Here is a 20,277-nt window from a genome sequence, read left to right as displayed (position 1 = left end):
TTTATAATAAATTCATTTATTCAACTTATATTGCTTGATGGGTTTTAACTGGTATGTGCTTATATAATAATCATAATTCTATGTAGGATATTCTCCTCATTCTTCATAAAATTCTTTTGTTTTTCCCACTCAAACTATATCCTCAAGCAATCACAGACTGGCTTTTCCAATATACATATGTGGATAAAATTATATAACAAAATTTCATATCCTGTTTTTAATCTTATATAACAAAAATGTTGAAATGGCTTAAGGAAGTTTACTGAAATATGTGATAGCAGTAAGAAGTGGTAATAGAAAATTCATGTCCTATCAAAAGGCCATTCAAATGCAGTTCAAGATTTATTTGTTATTTACTTATTTATTTATACAGTGTTCTGCCTGCATGTTCTACATTTATTTTTTACTATATTTATACAATGTTCTACATGCACACCAGAAGGGGGTACCCCATCTCAGCATAGATCATAGGTCATGAGCCTCATGTGGTTGCTAGGAATTGAACCCAGAACCTTTGGAAGAACAGCCAGTGCACTTAACCTCAGAGCCATCTCTCTAGCCCTCAAATAAGTTGTAGTTTTAAATATGTACTGGCAAAATGGAGTCAAGAAAGTAAGTTAAAGCCAGACATGGTGGTGCACACTTTGATACCAGCACTTGGGAGGCAGAGGCAGGCAGATCTCTTTGAGTTCGAGGCCAGTCTGGTCTACAAAGAGAGTTCTAGGACAGCCAGGGCTTCACACAGAGAAACCCTATTACAGAATATGTGCAGAATAACAGTAATTATACTGATCAGGTATAAAACAGAACAGGTTTAACACTTTATATTGTACTTAGGGATATGCATAAAGTAAAAGTAAGTTTAAAATAGGAAGGGCATGCAAAAAAATTTCCACACACTGGTTATGTGTATCTGGAGGAGATGTGAGCTGGTTATCACAGTAAGTTAAAGAGAGGAGATTTAAATCGTAGGTTATTTTCTTTAGACTCAATGATAAAATGACTGCATGGATTCTGGCTGTATTTTCCTCATCCTCTTTTGCATGTAGTAAATACTGTGTGGTCGTCTTTAAAAAAAAAAAAAAAAAAAAAGGTTAGGAGAGAAACTCCCATGAGGATTTGACTACTGGCTCCCCTAGGACAGTAAGTTGTACCACACAGTCACCAAGGGAGTTAGCTTTGAGGCCCAGCTGCCTGATCAAATTTCAACTCCGACTTTACCACTAAATAGCTTTGTTCCTTGGGCAGTTTAGCAGAGAATTATTAACATTCTCTGCTAACCAAAACCCAAAGGCTAGATACAGCCCTCTGCCAGTTTTAACAGCCCTCCAGCTAACAATGGTTTGTATATTTTAAGTGGTGGAAAGAACTATCCTCAACCACTACCTTAGCTTTAGAAAGAAGTTTCTGCTACAGACCTCACTGTGTCTTTAAGCTAAAACTCAGCAGTGAAGCAGCACTTACATGCCAAACTGAGAAGACAATCCTGCTATTTCAACACCAGCTATCATATCAGTCTTAGGCCTGGAGAGATGGCTCATATGATCCAGATTTGGTTCCCAGTACCCAAGTGGGAAAGATCACAATTGCCTCCAACTCCAATTCCAAGGAATCCGACAACCTCTTCCAGCCTGTCCTGGTCCCTGCAAGTACATGGTGTTCATAACTGCATACAAGCACACATATGTAAACATCAAAACAAAAACAAAGCCAACAACAGTCTAGACTGATCACAACAACCTCTGACTGCTCAACACTTCTTGTGCTGTCAGAGCAAGCCTCTGTAGCCACACAAATTTTTATATTTACTTTCTATGCTCCAACTAGAATCTAACAGCATCTTATGGACCTGGATAAAGGTGCAATTTTATTTCATATTTCAGAAGTCATTTAACTGTGCAATTGAGGCGCTTCCACCTAAATGTCAATTGGAAGCAATTAATTTGCAATGTAATGACAGGTTGAAAGGCAAATATCAAGAGAGGAGTTTAATAGTATTGTCTAAGTGCCTGCCAAGCAATGAATATACTCAATTAAAACCATATGCTCAGAGATTCTTATCGGTATTTAGAAGTATCTGTCTGTATGAGAAGACATTTTCAAAGATGAAATACATAAAACCTCATTAAAATTCTGTATTGACAGATGAGCGTTTGCTGCTGATTTGATGATGTAAGGAACACAACTTTGAACTCCAGTTAAATGCTATCTGCTGTCCCCGCCAAGAAATCAATCTTTGTTTTAGTATTACAATAAGCTGTATTCAATTACTCATGTGTGTGCATGTGCAGACCACAGGAAGATGTTAAGTGTTTTTCTTCATTGCTTTCTGCGTTATTCCTTGGAGACAGGGGTTCTCACTGAACCTGAAGCTACATTTTAGCTAGACTGGCTGGTCAGCATGCTCCTGTCTTTGCTCAACAATGCTGAGGTTACAGCCCCAGGGAGCCAAGCTCAGCTTTGTCAGTGCTAGGGACTTGAACTCACACCCTCATGCTTAAAATCATTGCGGCATCTTTCCAGTCCCTAAACACTCTTATATTTTGAACTTCATCAGAATAAATTTTTGGAAAATTGTTCTTTCTTATGTAAGTTCTTGTTGTCCTACTGGGTAGCAATAAACTTAAAATGTGAGGGTGTAAAAAAAAAACTCATCAGATCTGAGATAATATCTAAGTGAGAATTTAAAAAATGCTGTGGAAGAGACAGAAATAGTGGGCAAATTCTAAGTGAAAGGGGGCACCTTCCGTGAATATGGGATTCCTTATTCATTCAACAGTTACTTGGGCTAGTCTTGTGGACACTATGCAGATAGGTAAGATGTGGGCACCTCATTATCTTAAGTAGAAAAATTCACAGCACCATTCCTTCCTGCCTCCAACCTTGGGGAGTAAGGGTCTAGATATTTGTATAAAGCATTGTAAATTACTGGGGCTGGCTATAAACATGCCTAATTGTTAGACTGCCAAGATTTGCTATATTTTTAGCTTCCCCACCCCTTTACACCTATACAAGCCTTAGCTCTGCTTCTTGGCTCACAATGTCTAGTGTTTTTTGTTGTGTTTTGAGACAGGGTTTCTCTGTATAGTCTTGTCCTGGACTCACTTTGTAGACCAGGCTGTTCTCAAACTCACAGAGATCCATCTGCTTCTGCCTCCCTAAGTGCTGGGATTAAAGGTGTGTACCACTGCGCTCAACTCTTAAATATTTCAAACTGGCTCTTTACAAAAAAAATTTTCAACCCATCACAGCAACCTCTGTGAAGTGGTTATCAACAGCATAGAATGGAGTACCCACATTCTGTTCTAATAATCTAACTTGGGCATGTTCTTCATGCCTCCATATTTTAATTATAAATAGGAAGAATGTTATATATATTAAATATATATATATATCAAATAAATATATCAAATATTCACATGTGCTGAAAGTTTGGATTAGGCTCTAACTTTCTATTACAGTCCCAGAGACAGGTTGATTATAAATGAAACACAATTTCACTTAATGCACAACTTGCCTTAATGTTGTATACATCTAGTCCACTAAGATCAGCTTAAACCAAAGTGCTAACAGGTACCATCCTCATGGCTCGCAAGATGGCTTGGCACCAGGCCCAATGACCTGAATTCCACCTCTAGAATCCAAGTTGTCATCTGACCTCCACATAGCTGCCATAGTACCGTTGAACAAACATACAAAGTAAAAAAATACTGCCCTTGCATTCTTGAGTTTCTTCACTTTTCTCAGGGAAAATAGCCTGTCTATGAAGTTTATTCATTCATTCACTCATTCAGCAAGTACTACCTCCTCCTGGGCATATTTAAAAGGCATATAGGTATTAGGCATGTTGAATGACCCCAGAAAACTTATTACATGAAGTAGAACAGATTATATATGTCCCTGGAGTTGTGTGTGAAGGATTATAACAAATTGACCAAAGGGTGGGCTCCTAGACAAAGAAAAAACAAAGATGAAGTAGTTGCTAGGTAAGCATATACTTTCCTGGTTAAAGTTGGTTTTAACAATGTGCAGCATCTTGATTAAGTTTAATTGGGATTAAAGGAGTGAACTAGTTTGGACTAGGAGGTTGGGTATGAGGCAAAAGTGAACCACCACCCAGGGGAAGTATAAGGCTTGAGAACGCAGATTTGTGAGATCATAAAAAGCCTCAAGTGTGTGTGATGGAATTTGCAAGTTTTTAGTCACAATGCTTCAGGGACTCTCGGGTCTTTGGGAATGCAAAGGCAAAGGTTTTTTTCTATTAAAGGAGGGATGCCCTCAGATACTCCAGGAAATAACCCAACTAAATCATTATTCAAAGAAAATTACAGAATCCTCAAGAAATAACTGTACCTACCTGTCTAAGAAACATCATTAGTAATACCGGTCTTGATCCTGTGTCAGGAGATCTGCAGATGTTGTCCCCTCCCTCCCATCCAACAGGACATTGATAGGTACAGGTCAATCCTGTGCACAACAGCTTAGGTTTCCGGACCTTGATGACCAAATTATTTGACCAAGAACAGTAGAGAAACTTACTAAAATCTGCCCCACTTACAATTTTCAGTATATGAGAAAGTGGTTCTCACAAAAGCAAAGTATCCTTCCAGGAAGGAAGTATGCGAAGACTGAAAATAAGCTTTCAAACACTGCTTCAAATGAAGATAAGTGATGCTTTCCTCTAAGAAGTCATCTGAACTTTTAAGGTTCCATCACACATTAGGGCTTACTGTGGTCATAAAACATGCATCACTTGCCAAACTCATCACATTTTATCATTTCCAAATCAGTAGCATTTACATCTAGGGAAGGACTTGAGAACAGACTTTGAGAACACTGAGTAGCTGTGAAGAAACAAGAGGAAGAAGGAAGAGGAGTGTGAGGGAAAGAAGAGAGTCACTGTGTCCAGCTAAATACAGGTCAGGTAATGGAAGCCATCATAGGGACACAACATACATTGTGGAGATCAGCTGAGCAAAACTTTGCAAGTGAAAGGGGCAGGCAATAGATCAGAGGATTGGTGTTGAGGAGCTATATTCAAAGTTATGCATTTGGTTAGCTAAGAAAATATAGTTTTTAGAGCATTTGGGAAGTCCAAAGATGTGTCATAATGGGGTCTGGATAAAGGAACTGAATGCATCAAACTAGACTGGAAAAACACTAGAGTCTTAAGACGATTGCTCTTGTGGGATTTCCCTCACTTCTTTTTCCATGTACAACAGCTCTTGTAAACACCATCTAGTACTAAGGGAAAGTCTCATTAGCCTCCTTTTGTTACTATTTCTTCATTGATCTTTATTTTTGTATTCATTTATTACTCTGGACTTGCAAGTGTGTGCAGGTGTGCACGTGCTGTTGTGCAGAAATCAGAGGACAACCTTTGGGAGCAGGTTCTAGCCTTATATTGCAGGGTTCCGGGATGGCACTCAGGTCTTTTAGGCTTTCTGCACTCTTACCTTCTGTCAATGGCTCCACTGGTCTTTAAAACCCTAAATGCTTTTGGAATTTTAATTCTATACAGAAAGCATGCTAACAGAAGCCCATTTCAACACCGGCTATCCAGCTCAACCCAGTTGCTTATAAAGATGGGCTAACTTTCCAGACTACTCATAGAACCTGTTTTAGGATCAGCAAGAGCATTACCAACACTGCAAGGACACTTTGTGTACCAGCCTGATATGGTCTGTTTTTAGGAACATTTACTTCTCCATTTGGGGTAACTTCAAAGGTTTATGCTGGTTCCTATAGTCTTTGTGACACACTAACTTTGACACGTCTGCACATACTAAGAAAAAGGATTTGGACATCCACTATCACTTAAAATAAGAGTTTATGTGAAGGCTCTTTTCTTCCAAAGAAAACACAATAAACCCTGTTACACTGTTACTCAATCAGATTCTGACCCCTGATGACCCCACACATACCAGAACAGGAATGAAATCAACACCCTTGAGGTCCTCCCTTGCACAAGTGCACTTTTAAGTACTAACCCTTTTTTTTTTTTTTTGTCATAAGACTTTTTAATACTTACTTCCCAATATCCAACTTCAATATCTTTCGAGTACAGAATTAAAAAGATCAAATGGGAAAGACCCAAAGTATTTTAGCCCTATTTGCACTCAAAGCATTTGATAAAAAAAAAAAAAAAAATTCAGCCTTTTCTGAACTGACACCCAACTTACTGCCATTTGAGGTAGCATTTTCCAACATTACACATCTGAGTTTTAGGACTGCACTATTTTCCCAGCTTCATTTTTCTCTATCTCCCCAGTCTAAAACCTATAGTATTCATGTGGAATTCTTTTCTCAACCATGAATTTTGATTAAAGCTCTGGCTAACTTCCATTTAGTTGTCTGGGATAGTTTGTTATAAATTATCTCTAAAGTGTTTTGTGTTGCAAAGTTCAGATCACGAACCTCAGCTGAATAACCTTGGAAAATCCATCCCACTTTTGGACTAACCCAGCAGCAAAAAAATACAATATCCTTATGAGCTGCTCTGAGAACCAAGTAACATACTATAAAGCTCCATGTGAGCAAAACCATGTAGGTATCTTGTACACTACTTAATTCTAAGTGCCGGATGCAGGCAACAGCAAGGCACAGATTAATTCAATCAGCTCCACCTACTGAGCAACAGCTCAATGCCATGCACTCAATTAAAAGTAGCTAATGCTAATATCAGTATCTTTCATTTGCCACAATTTCCAATCTTCTCACTATATATTCACTCTATTAAAATTTTCATCTTCAGATGTGGTTCTAACAATCACTGTGTAGTATGTGGCAATTTTGCTCTATCTCATTTTAAGCAAGTCTGGAGAGACAAGGTTTCAGCAAAAATCTCACAAATTTTATCCCAATATCACTTTGGGAAATACAAGGTTAACAGAAAAAAATATTAGTATGGGAATGGTCAGCCACTAAGGGAACCATGATAATATAGTTATCATAACCAATGCTGAAGAGCATTACTATACTTAATGAATAGTCTAGTGTGGCCATTACCCATTAGCTTCTCCGTCCAGAGTGCACTTATGGCTCTAGGGCAGAGATATTTGAGTTCACCTACTGCTGGGTATATACCTATTCCTGGGGACCCTTAGGTAGGATTTCCAGTTCTAGACCTACCTGGGCAACACAGCAAGGCCCTATTTCAGAAGTTTTATGAAACCATTCCAAGATTGAAAAAGTAAAGGCAAAAGGTTTCAAGTGATCATAGTGAGTAGAAAACATATACATGATTGTGATTTAGACTTAGGCTGGTCTCACCAGCATATTTTCTAACAGTAAATTCACACTAATGAAGGTGAAGTTAATTATGACACATACAAAAATTCACTTTAAGTCTTTGGAAGAGTATGCACCTTGGCTTAATTTGGAACAGTTCTTTCAGCATGTTTAAGATTGGAGTCTGACCAGGCCTGGTGGTGCATGCCTTTAATCCCAGCACTTGGGAGACAGAGGCTATCAGGTCTGCCAGTTTCAGGTGAGCCATGGCTACGAGATGCAACCCTGACAGAAAGAAAAACGACTGAAGTCTGTAGACAAAAACAACAACAACAAAAACACCAAAAAACAAAACAGGGGGGCAGGGTTAGGTGGTAGGGAAAGGTGTAAAGATAAAACAACGCGATAAAGGAAATTTGTTCTCACCAACATGAGTTAAGGGTAGTAAGACGGAAAGAGGAAGGCAATTACGAAAGCTTGAATTAAAAGCCTCAAAGTTGAGGGCTGTGGAACTCAGATACAGCTGGATTCCGTACTCAGTAACTGTTAATCAAGCGGGGTGTGTGGCTTGGGCCTGTAAATCCTAGGAGGCACAAGCAAGAGCATGAATTTAAAATCATCCTTAATACTACATGGCAAGTCTGCAGCAAGCCTGGACCACAAGAGATTACATTCACAAATAAGTCACTTGGCTTTGTAACTACCAAAGAATTCCCTCCCCACTCTCTTCTTGGCCCCATATGGATCGCTTTTCAGCCCCTGCCTCCCACCCCCCCACTATGTAACACTGGCTGTCCTGTAACTCAGAGCCTGCTTTCCCGAGTGCTGACATTAAAAATGTGTGTCACTACGCCCGGCCAAACTTTTCTTTCACAGGCTGTAGTAACTGCCCACATCGGTGAAAATACGTCAGTAAAAATAAGACTGCTGCTACACAAAGAAATGATTTTAGGGAGGCCTTGTTTGTAAGCTAAGTGAGGGGAGGCATTCGCTCTACGCTGAGATTCGGGCTGCGAGGGCGCTTCCCAACGCAACCAGACGCTGCTGCAGCACACTTCTCAACAGGTCGAGCTTGACGCCTGGGATCGGGTAAGGCGAGAATCTGCCTTGGCGGCTTCGGCTACGGCTGCGGCCACCGACGGGCACTCGACGTCTGTCGGTCCGAACGCTGGGTCGCGGGGGCGGCCGAGGTCCTGGCTGATTCGGATCGAGACTAGTAACCAGGAAGCTGTCTCCGGAGACCATCGCCCAAGCCATGGCCGACGGGTTGAGATCTCCTTGGGAGGACCGGTAGGCCACCCTGTTGGCTTGATCGCCAGCGGACAGCGACAACGAGCTCTGGGCCATCTTCAAACACCGCCCGCAGTGTTTGCTAGACGTACGTCGATCAAACTGGGCCCTAGGCAGCGCCGCAGATCACTCCAGCCCGCGTCGGACGCAACCGTCACCGACCCCAGCCGCCATTTTTAGTGCAACGGCGGAAGCAGCAGCCGCCGGAAACAAGCGCTTCCCCCGCGCGCATGCGTGGCGTGCCTGCGCTCGCGACGGGCGTTTACGTCGTGACGCCTGAAGTAGAGGACGTGGGTGTTTCTGAGAGTGCGCAGTAAGGTCGGTCGACCGCGAGCGATCAGCCTAGGCCGGGGACTGGAAGCGACGCGGAGATGGGGGCGGCGGCCGCGGAGGCCGACCGCACTCTGTTCGTGGGCAACCTGGAGACGAAGGTGACGGAGGAACTCCTCTTCGAGCTGTTCCACCAGGTAAGGGGCGGGCGCGGTCCTAGGGCGACTGCGGCATCCACGAGGCCAGCTAAGGAGCGGCGCGCGCCAGGCCGGAACACTGGGGCGTTCGGGCCAAAAGTGACGTCTGATGATGGGTGCATGTGCGTCTCTACCCCGGTGGAGTCCAGGGATCCGAGCTGGAGCCTCAGCATTTCCTTCCCTTTCCCGCGTACCTCGCCTTCCCTCGGAGTTAACTGGCCTTAGCGTCGTCGCACACGTTGTGTTTCCGCTTCTCTCAATTTCCGCTTAACTTGCGTAAGAACTTGCGGACATGAAAGTGTTTTTAAAACTCTTTTAAACACAGTGTGGGAAAGCAGCGTTGGAGGAGTGTTTATCTTAAAAGTGCGAAAAACTCGTCCTGCCCTATGGCTCAGTAGCTGGTTGTATTTGATTGCTCGGTGAGGAAAGCTGCTTTTTTTTTTTTTTTTTTTTTGGCGAAGAATCCACTTTGGTAAATGAGTTCATTGCTATGCGGTGTTGGTTGCTTTGTTAAGACATCACACAGTCATGTGAGATGTAGTTCAAATATTGTATTTTCTGTCCTTTATAAATATTATAATATAATTAAAACTTTCCCCAAATTATCTCGGTTTCAGTCAGAACTAGAATTGTTATCCTTAGTAAAACGGGAGATGTCCAGCCCTTGTCAGGACATTTTGTTTTTAATGAGATCCTGATTACATACCTTTTGTTTAAAACTGTGTGTTCTCTTCTTTATAGTAATGAAACAGAGAGACAGTCTCTATAGCCTTGGTAGCCCTGGAACTCCGAGGCTGACTTTGAGCTGATCCTCCTGCCCGCACCTCTTGACTACTGACAATACAGGCATGTGCCACCACGACAGGCTTGCATTCTCGTTTATTTCTGAAATTTAAATGTTTTCCTGAAATTGCCTTGTTTAAGTTCTAAACTCTTTTCTTCGCAGGCTGGACCAGTAATAAAGGTGAAAATCCCGAAAGATAAAGATGGCAAACTGAAGCAGTTTGCATTTGTGAATTTCAAACACGAAGTGTCTGTTCCCTATGCCATGAATCTTCTCAATGGAATCAAACTTTTTGGGAGGCCTATCAAAATTCAGTTTAGATCAGGTAATGGTTCGTATGTATATATATATATATATATATATATATATAAATGTGAGTGTTTTTTTTTTTTTTTTTTTTTTTTTTTTTTTGCTTTTGCTTTCAATTTTACTGTTCCAGTTTGGTTTTGGTTTTTGAGACAGGGTTTCAGGTATTCTAGGCCAGCTTCAAACTCCCTGTGTAAGGCATGTCAAGCTTCTGCCTTCCAAGTGCTAGGTTTCTAGGTGTCTGCTCCATACTGCTATTTTAAAGACTGGAATTAGAGAGTTAATGATGGTGAAAATACTTTAAATTTTACTATTTCCCAGGGTGCTTTGTGATTCACAAATTTTGATTTTGTTGCTGCTGTTTTGTAAGGATAGGATAAGGCTTTTCATGGATAAGGCTAATCATGCGGTTTAGTATGGAGATGAGAATGCCATGGCCAGATTGGCTGTTTCTACATTAAGTAGTATCATGTTTGGAATACTTTCTTTTGCATTGCTTGTATTATGTACTGTGAGACAGTCTACATGGATTTGAGTGGTGGGTTTTTTTGTTTTGTTTTTTGCTTTAGTTTGGGGGGAGTTGGTGTTGCTTTTAGCTGTTTCTCTGTTTTGGGGTAATTTAAAGGAACCATTTCAAATTGTTTGGCTTTTTGGTTTTCGATTAGAATTTTTGAAATTGCCTCATTTTAGGAAGTAGTCACGCTTCTCAGGATGCCAGTGTGTCATACCCCCAGCATCATGTTGGAAATTTAAGCCCAACCTCCACATCTCCAAACAGGTACTGTTTCTCATTCACTATTAAAGTTATTTATCAGAAAGTTTCTGAAGTAATGACTTCAGAATGCACCAGTGAATCGCTTCCTTCCTAACTCTTCTGCTGCTTTGCTGCTGGTCGTGCTAGACTAATGTCATGCCTCTCTTCTAAGGAGACTGGAGGCATATGTGGTTCTTCTGCATTAAATTAAATACTGTAGTCATGTGCCTCTATAAAGACATGTCCTACCCACATGTACGTGGGTGAAATTGAAACAAAAAATGTTACTTATCATAATGAAAGTATACTTTGCCCACCAATCTCTTAACGTTATCACTGCTAATTGATTCTTGCTGTTTGAGAGCCCTGTATGATGACTGGCCTGAGTTAATAGGACTGGGGTATAGATCCAGCTCTGCCAATTGCACAGTCTTTGTCTCATTTCTCTGGTTCTGCCTTTTGTAAGGAAAGAAAATGGAATAAAGTGATCTCTGAAATCCCTGTAGCTATTGAAAGTTAGAGGTGGTACTATATTTACCTAACTCAATTTGTTTGTTTTATTGGTTTTTTTTTTTTTTTTTTTTTTTGGTTTTGTTTGTAAATCTGTAGAGCTTTCATATGCCCATTCATAAAGAACTTTTCATTCAAGAAAAGTTGAGCACGTACCTGTCATGTATTGAGTGCCTCATTAGGTCCTTTCCAGGGACGATCTCAATTATGTCTTGAAGTAGCTGTATGAAATAGGGTTTACTTACCTCCACCTTTTGGTGTAGAAAGTATAGAGTGGAGATTAACATGCCTAAATTTGATGGGCTTGTAAACAGTGTGCGCACACAAGCCTCGGTAGTATTATCAAGCCACACAATGATCTGTTGCCAAGAGGAGCTTCAAATCTAAATGAAGATATGTACCTACTGACTACCTGTTTAATTACCATAATTAGTTCTCATGTGTGTTCTGGGTTACACAGGTTGATTGATGTAAGAAAGAGAGCCACTCTCTGCAGAATGAATTCAGGCTTCTCAGCAACAGGGGGTCAAGCCTCTGAAGGACTGAACTGTTCAATTTCCTAGAAGCTCTTATTGTTACACAAAAAGGCACCTTTAGCCAGTCAGTTTCACCATACCTTGATAGCATCCCAGAAACTCTTTATTGTTATACAAAACCTTACTAAAGGTTTAGTAAGTCAGTTTCTCCGTTCTAAACCTCTTATCTGATCTAGGGGTTGTCTTGAAAGACCCATCACCTCAGCAGTTCTCAGCCATAGGAGACTTCCTGGTTTGCTAGGCCTATCTGGACTAAGTTATGCAAAGCTTTGAGAATCCCTCAAAAGAATAACCACCCACAGAATCTCATAACCATCACTGACAAAGGGCTACTTCCAAGCTTAGGTGCCATCTCTCCAGATTCATGCCAGATAAAATGGTACTGCTAAAATTCTGCTATACTCAAGAAGTAGAAAGTGCTTTGAAAGACTTTTAACAGCAGGAGATGATGCAGATGGATGAAGAACTGAAAGCAGCCAGTACACTGAGGGCAGTGGGGAATTTTGATGTACATAAAAGCTGAGTAAGTGTCTGTCTCATAGGGCTACAGTCAATTCTGGGGAGATTTCATCCTAAACGGGACAAAAGTAAAATGATATTAAGTTATAAAGTTTAAAGAGTTGGCTATAATGGGAAAAGGAACAATAGTGAAAAAAAGTCCAATTAGGAAGCTATTGACAGCAACCTTGTGGGGCTGTTGGATCAAGGTTCATTTGGATTAAGGTATTGACAAAGCTGGAGAGAATTGGATGGCTGCTGTGTAGAGAAATGTTGAGAGGAAGAATTATAAAAAGTGATAGTACAAAAACATTGCTTTCCCTGTGTCATTTTTTTGTCAGCTGAAATTAATTAGTGGTGTTTAAACACTTATTAGTTGGCAATCTCAAAGTGTCTTCAGCCATTTTCATATAACAGTCAAAGGTATCCTAAATGGAACAAAGATTTTCCCCTTAGAATTTCTTGAGAGGGTTGAGGAAGTATACTAGTCCCTACTTTTAGTTTTAATCATAGACTAGGGTGGATCATTTTAATATTTTGGCATAAAGTACATTGTACTGTTGCCCCCTTTGGCATCTGTACACATAATCTGCTTTGAGACACACCTTCCCCCAGAAACTAATGGAGAGTCCCTTATTTTTCTTACCTTCACTGAGTTTGGTCAACACTTACAACCATGAAATAAATGGTTATTTGTCCAGACCTTTCTACTGTAAAGTCTCACAAATACCTACCAGTTGCTCAAGTTTGAAAAGGTAAAATTTATAGTTTCTTTACTGTGCTTCATTTATAAGCTAGGTGGTAAAGTCTTGATCTGAATGATTGCCCTGATTAGCTTGAGGACCAATGCAGCAAGTAGTTAATACTTTAGATGTATGCTGCCTGCCCATGTTGTCCTTGTGTCTGCCGTTGTAGTGGTAAGGTAGCCATAGGAAACACAAGAGGAAAGCAGTACTGTGTTCCCAGAAAACGCCACGTTACAGAACTCTGTTTGGCTCCTTGGCTCTTAGTTTGCTTTCCCTGCACTAACTATTTCCACAGTTGGGATTGTTCTGCCTTCAAGTAATCATATTCCTCTCTTTTTTTCTTTAAATGTCTCCTTTTCAGAAAGGCTGTTCCTGATCAGCCAACCTAAAATAGAATGCCCATTCTTTCCAACTATTCTACTCTTAAAACATGTGGAAACTGAGCTTACCTTAATTGTTTTCATCTTTGAGAACTGTTTCACTTGTGACTGGTGTTTTTTGAATGATGCTCACTAATCCTTGGTTTCTCTTTGTAGCTATGAGAGGATGGTGAGTAACGTGACTCCATCAGCACAGATGGTCCAGAGGTCCTTTTCTTCTCCAGAAGATTATCAGCGGCAAGCAGTGGTAGGCAGTTTTTCTTTCTAGTTTAGTTGCTAGGACAGTCATACTTGGGACAAAATACTCTTGTTATATCAGATAACTTCTCAGTCAGTTTTATTACTTATGTTTGTTAGACATAAATTTACTTTTTATTTTAATTATTAATACTTTTGTCGACTATTTAGACTATCATGATCATTGTAGTTTTAACAATTAACATGTATCTTTTAGACCAACTTTATTGATGTGGTTTTTGTAATATCATGAGACCTAGCCTAAAACCCAAATCAACTATCTTTTGTTGTTTCTTTTCCTTTTTGACACAAGGTCTCACTATATATCTCTGGCTGCCCTGGAGCTCTATATAGACCAGGCTGGCTTTGAACTCACAGAGATCTGCCTGCTTCTGCCTCTAGAGTGATGTGTTTAAAGACATGTCCCAGTTCCCACTCAGTTTTGTCCTCAACCCTTAACAGCTTCTAAGATGAATGACCTATTTCTGCTCCTGTAGTTCTCTTTCTCAGTACCCACTGTATTCTGCTACATGCTTCTTCCTTAAAATGGTTTCTTTTGGTTAAGTTCATTTTCTTAGCATTCAGATGGTATACCACTTTCAAAGCTTTTTCTAATGCTAGTGAAGGTCTAGTTCTTTGTGTTTTTGTTACAGTGGCTCGTAGGGTAGTCATTTTAAGTGATGTTTTTAATTGTATTCTCGGAATAACACAGTATTTATGTCCAGGTTCTGTAAATAGACACTCAAGATGCGAGAAACTGTGGTATTGGACCATATTTAATTACATTCAGTTTGGGATTCATTTAGGCAAGGGTTATTTTGATTTTTCTTATTCTGTATCATTGGCTAAATATATGTATATTGACTTTGCTATCAAAAAGTACTTAGAATTAATATTTCAATTTTTTCTTCCCTCAGATGAACAGTGTTTTCAGACAGATGTCATATGTTGGGAAATTTGGTTCTCCACATGCAGATCAGTCGGGATTTTCACCATCAGTTCAGCCACATGGTCATAGCTTTAATCAATCTTCTAGCTCCCAGTGGCGCCAAGATGCACTGTCATCCCAGCGTAAAAGACAGAATTCTCACCCCTACCTAGCAGATAGACACTACAGCCGTGAGCAGCGCTACTCTGATCATGGGTCTGACTATCATTACAGAGGAAACAGAGAGGATTCCTACTATGACGACAGGAATCGTGATGGCTGGAGTCATGACTATGACAACAGAAGGGACAGTAGAGGTGGGAAATGGCCCTCATCTCGACACTAACAAGCATTCCAAGGACATTGTTTACAGGGCCATTTTAGGTCCTTTTAATTAAGTTCTTCCAGAAGTATTTCTAAAAATTGTACAGAGTTGCCCCACGATTTGCCACCTGTCTTTGAAAAAAAAATTTTTTAAAACCTAGCAGCAGTTTCATGGAGAACCAACAGCTGGGCTCCTTGTTTGTTACTCTTAATTACCTTACCTCTGGTTTCTGAAGAGGAAGGGTTTTATGAAAGAATTTGCCACTATTCTGGTCATTTCAGACAGTCTAAGAAAGAAGAACTGTATAGATTGGTTGTATTATAAAGCAAATATTTTAATTATCTCACCCTTATTGTTGCAAGAAATTTTGTAATGTGTCATTTTGGTGAATATAATAAGCATCCAAGTTGGTAGTCTGAAATGGCTTTCTGAATTTTGTTAACAAATGAAAAAATAGAACTTTCAGTAATCCATTTATTAATAGTTTATTTAAAACAATTTATTGGTTTTGTTTGGGGATAAGTCATATTTCTTAACTCAGAATTTAAGTACAAATTTTGTGGTAGGCTCTTGAATTTTACCACAATTGAACATACATTATAAATCTATACTAGTTCATTCTAAGAACTTTAAAATTCTGTCATTAAATTATATTTGTTGTATGACTAGTCGCTCAGGAAGTTAAATACCTTCATGTATATTTTTACATTAAATGACATGACGAAAACTTTTTAGAGGAACAACAATGTTAATACACAGAGAAAATGGCAAAAGGTTTCAGTGCAAGGCTTATAATTTTGAATTTCTGTTTAACAAACCTAAAATGTTTCAAGATCCTGTTGCTCTTCCACTGCAAAATCTTTTTTGAGGAATTTGTTCCATGAAAAATTTAGGATCCTCTTTATTACCACAGCATTTATACTATGTTCCTTAATATATTAAATCCATAAAAAGATTATGTGTCTCTTTATTTTTGTATCACTGACATCAGCGGTATCCAATAACTTAGTATACCTTCAGTCATGTCAGTTCACACTGCTAGGTAAGGTTGTCCATCTTACAGCTTCTGTAGATTTACTGTGCAGCACAGCTAGACTTTTATCAAAATAGATTCCTTTGTTTGCTTTCTACATCCAGTTGTTCTACATGTCCAGGCTCTGTTAACAAAGCTGTGTCCCCACTTGTAGAGTCAAGTTTTTCTTCTTTTAATTGTTTACTTAAGCAGGATTATTTCTAGGTATCTACATGGAAAGTTGGTAGATATTGGTTTGGACTAAGTCAGGTTAGTCCACAGGTGATTAGAATAATCTTGGACTACTAGCTTTTTGTGGGGCAAGCTTTGGAAGATCCAGTGAGTATTTCCCTTTGGTTTTACCCAGTTGAACCAACTAAACTAAATACCTGTATTTTGTAAACAGGGCAAGTGAGCCTTGGGATTCAAGATAGACAACACTGGAAAGCTCCATTACTATAACCTAGGAATCTCTCTTTTAAAAGAATTGCTATACTTTAGTGTCTAGGGTGTACCCTAAAATCTCAGGGGTTTGGGGATTTTGGTGTTAGTATTCTTAAAAACTGCAGCGGGGCCAGGGAGGCTGTAGTTACAGCGTTCCTGTTGAATTCCCATTGGATTTTTGTTTATTTTTAAATTGATAGGTGGTCTGTATCTGTCACTAAGTTAGCATACAGAGGTAAGTGATGTCGAAGGAGAGGTTTATTACAGGAATGGAAACTTATATTTTTGATTGCCAATGTACTAATTTGCTGGCATACATCTGTTGATGGGTCCATTAGACTATCAGTTGAAAAGGACAACTACAGAGCAAAAACTGAACAGAGAGGAACTGGAAAAGACTTAAAAACTAAATTGAGCTTTCATCTTTCTCAGTCTTAGCTATAGAGCTACAAAGATCTGTGTCCCACGTGACACAGGCTAGAAAAATCTAAGACTGCCCACAGCAAACTAAGCCGGTCAGTAAACAACACGTAAAGGGCTAATACGCCTATTCCCCTGCAATGCCTTCCAGATTCTAAGAACCATGCTTGCTGCTCCCCTTTTGTTTCTTCCTTGTATCTGTGAGAAAATACCTGTCAGAAATAAAGTGGGAGGTTTATTGGTTCACATTTCTAGGGGCATTTTCATCTGCCATGGAATAGAAAGCATAGCCAATCAAGCTACCTGTCGTTTGTTGGTCTGTTAGAGAGTAGGAGGTTTGGTACAGTGGGTCCATAGTGGTAGGAATATGACAGCTACTTGTTCACTTAATGATCAAGAAGTACTTCTAAGGACCGCCTGGGTCCCCAGGGACTTAGCTTCACTGTACCTACCCTACCCTCTAAAGGTTCAAAGCCCCAGTCGTGCCACTGACTGGAGACCCAAGTGTCCAAACACTCCTGTGAAGGATAATTTGTCTTTGAGAACGATAAAACCTTTCTCAGTTGTTGGTATAATGTCTTTTAAAATGTATACGCCTTACCCTTGTTAATTCAAATGCTGATTTTTCCCACCCCCAACTCTCTGGTTTCAATCCAGATACTGCATTGTGATACTCATTATAAGCATCCTGTCTCAACTCCGTGTAAACAGGACAAAATAAAGCAACTACATACAATGTTGTGCAATGGGAGGAGCCAGAGGACAGGAAAGAGGGGAGGAGCCAGAAGGCAGGAAAGGAGGAGAGAGGAGAGCAGAGCTGGAGGAGAGAGTTTGGAGGACTTGGAGCATGAACCAGACCTACAATTTCACAAAAAGCAAGTATAATGTGGGAAATCTAAATGTTAGGAAACTGAGGGCTTGGAGGTTTAGGAGGGAGTAAATACAGCATTGTGTTCTAGGTTAACTAAAAACCCAGTCTCTGTGGTGATTTGGTTATACAGCTGCTGAGGATTAATAGCAAAATTACTAGAAGATAAAACAATAGTAAATATTAATCTTCGACTACAACACTCAATGAACTAGAGTCCCAGAAACTCAGTAACAAAAGCTGCCCATGTCAGTAGCTTTCAGGTTCTTGTCTCAAGTATTCAAAAGATGAAACTTAGAGGTCAAAGTTTATTACAAATTGGTAGGTGGGACTTTTAGCCAGAGAAAGAAAGAACAGAGCTTCTGAATAGCAGGTGTCCCAGGAAATAAGAGTACAGAGAGCTGTTAGTCTGGGCACTTTTTTAAGAGACAGACAGCAGCTGGGTGAGTCGGGAGAGTGCTGTGGTCAGGACAGGTGGCCCAGCCAGGTCCCTCATCCTGATTTCATTCTCATTCCAGCCTTTAGGCAAAGGAGGAAACAGGAACCGGATCTCTCTTCTAATGTTCTTGGCCTCTAGCAAGGGCATTCTGAGAATTGCTGCCTTGCAGTCCCTGGCCTACCAGGCCAGTTTCCATCTCTTCTCATAGAAATTTATTTTTGGTCAACAGCATTGGTATTCTAAGAGTAACTTCTTATAGTTGGACCAAAGTTCTGGTAAAGTCTTCTTGAGACTACCCTCAATTCAGGCATGAGCCCAACATGTAGAAACTCCCATGCCACCCAAAGGTCTGACCAATTGGCTACGGAGTTCAGGGATTTCCATAATATCTTAAGCTTTGATAGTTTTCCTACAAAGACCCGGAATTCAGGAAAGAACTACATACAATGATACAATTTTTCTATAGCAAACAGGTGAAAGTTAAAACCAGTCCCCTGAGGAGATGCATAAAGGCAAGGACAGGCTGACAAGTCTCAGAAGTGAACCTTTCATGTTTTCTCTCCTTGCTTCAAGTTAGATCACCTTCCTAGCAAAGCAGAGCACTTTATCAGCCAGGAAATATGTCTGAGCTTTTGTCCATCCAAAATCTATTGGAGGGCAGGAAAAGATGGCTCAGCAGATAAAGGCACTTGCTTTTATCTGACAACCAGACAACCAGAGCCTTTTCCCAGAATGCACATTAAGATGGAAGGAGAAAATGCACACCAAAGAGTTTCCCAACCTCCACACAGGTGGCATGGCACAAACACTGACATATACACACTAATAAAGTTGAACATTTTTCAGTTTGTAGTGGAGTTCCATTAAGTAATCATCATCAATTGAGTTTTTGGCCGTGTGATTGAACTCAGTCTCCAGGCCCCTTTTCTCCCAAGAGGTTCAGACTAATATGCCGCTCAGAGCCCCAACCCTGTAATCAAATGGTTGACCTTTGCATCCTGGCCTGGTCCTATTCTGAAGGTCCCATCTTGAGTCACTTCTGTAATATAAACTTTCAATATTTACCATTTGAAGATAATAACGAACATAAGTCTACATTGAGGGATTCCAAGAATTTAGTTTTTTTCCAAGAGGAACAAAGGCCCCAGTTCTTTACACCAAATATAAATAGAAACTATTAATAAGGTGGAAAATTCTAGAAACCATCATCCTAAATTGAGCTTGCACAAAGCTACTGCGGTACCATCAAATCTCTCACCCAACCCTATCAAGAAGATACTATTTGGAGTACTACAAATAGTTTACTATATTCTCACTTCAAAAAGTTCAACACAAAGAAGTGGGGGAGTGGACAGCAAGAACCTGGGATAGGGAGTTGGCAGGGAAACAGGAGACATTACTTAAAGGATATGTTGTAATTTTGTTTCCCATTGCTGTGATAAGATACTTGGACAAAAGTAACTTTAGGGAGAAAGGTTTCATTTTAGCTCACAATTTCTGGTTACAATCTACAATTGTTAGGAAGTCGAGGCAGCAGGAACTTGAAGCAGCTAGTCATGTTATTTCATGCCGGAGCCCGCTGGCAGAGAGTCAAACAGTTCCTGAGTGGGGAGTGAGGATTGAAATAATTAAAGCAAGTCAAACACATGGGATCAGCTCTGGAGGGCTGTCAGTAAGACTGCCACATGAATTTATTCCACAATTCCTTTTAATAGACAAATCAAAAACAAGTCACATCAATACAAGAAAAAAGTTCGTGAAACTGCCAAACTTGTTTTCTAAAACTACTTCCCTGGAGCAGATACGGTCTAAGATCACACAAACAAGTTTTAAGGAACTTGGTGAAACATCCTCATATCTCTTGTGTCAAAGTGAAGGCCAGGGTGAAAACATGTTTTTCCGCTGAATAATCAATATCATAGTAGCTTGACAAACCAGCAGCTCTCCACAGTTTCCACAGTCCAGAGCAGAGGGGCATGAATGAACGTATTTCTCTGCTCTTTACAAACCAAAATTTCTTGCCTAAGGAATGGTGCCACACAGTGGGCGGGTCTTCCCACTTAACGTAATCAGGGTAATCTACCAAACACATATTCATGCTCA

At 40.1% G+C, this 20,277-nt stretch overlaps 2 protein-coding genes across 2 annotated transcripts; one reads left to right on the top strand and one right to left on the bottom strand.

Moving 5' to 3' along the window:
• Nucleotides 1–8,173: 8,173 nt before the first annotated feature.
• CUNH11orf71 (chromosome unknown C11orf71 homolog) lies at nt 8,174–8,714 on the bottom strand. Its single transcript, XM_055622101.1, has one exon. The coding sequence runs from the start codon at nt 8,575–8,577 to the stop codon at nt 8,224–8,226; it is 354 nt and encodes a 117-aa protein (XP_055478076.1). The 5' UTR covers nt 8,578–8,714; the 3' UTR covers nt 8,174–8,223.
• A 93-nt stretch (nt 8,715–8,807) lies between these two features.
• On the top strand, nt 8,808–15,947 carry Rbm7 (RNA binding motif protein 7). Its single transcript, XM_055622099.1, has 5 exons — nt 8,808–8,987; nt 9,934–10,096; nt 10,768–10,855; nt 13,658–13,748; nt 14,656–15,947. Exons 1-5 carry the CDS (start codon nt 8,892–8,894, stop codon nt 15,010–15,012), a joined length of 795 nt encoding a protein of 264 aa, XP_055478074.1. The 5' UTR covers nt 8,808–8,891; the 3' UTR covers nt 15,013–15,947.
• Nucleotides 15,948–20,277: the final 4,330 nt, after the last annotated feature.

This window comes from Psammomys obesus, unplaced genomic scaffold, assembly GCF_907164565.1.
Source record: "Psammomys obesus unplaced genomic scaffold, mPsaObe1.curated_primary_1811, whole genome shotgun sequence".
Taxonomy (NCBI): Eukaryota; Metazoa; Chordata; class Mammalia; order Rodentia; family Muridae; genus Psammomys; species Psammomys obesus.
Note: the sequence above shows the minus strand (reverse complement) of the source record. Positions and strands in the feature narration are given on the sequence as shown.

Excerpts from the sequence above, each read along its gene's own strand:
- CUNH11orf71 (XM_055622101.1), bottom strand. The coding sequence starts at position 8,577 with ATGGCCCAGAGCTCGTTGTCGCTGTCCGCTGGCGATCAAGCCAACAGG.
- Rbm7 (XM_055622099.1), top strand. The coding sequence starts at position 8,892 with ATGGGGGCGGCGGCCGCGGAGGCCGACCGCACTCTGTTCGTGGGCAAC. Across the intron at positions 8,988-9,933 it reads TCTTCGAGCTGTTCCACCAG|GCTGGACCAGTAATAAAGGT; the intron begins GTAAGGGGCGGG and ends TTTTCTTCGCAG. Across the intron at positions 13,749-14,655 it reads ATTATCAGCGGCAAGCAGTG|ATGAACAGTGTTTTCAGACA; the intron begins GTAGGCAGTTTT and ends TTCTTCCCTCAG.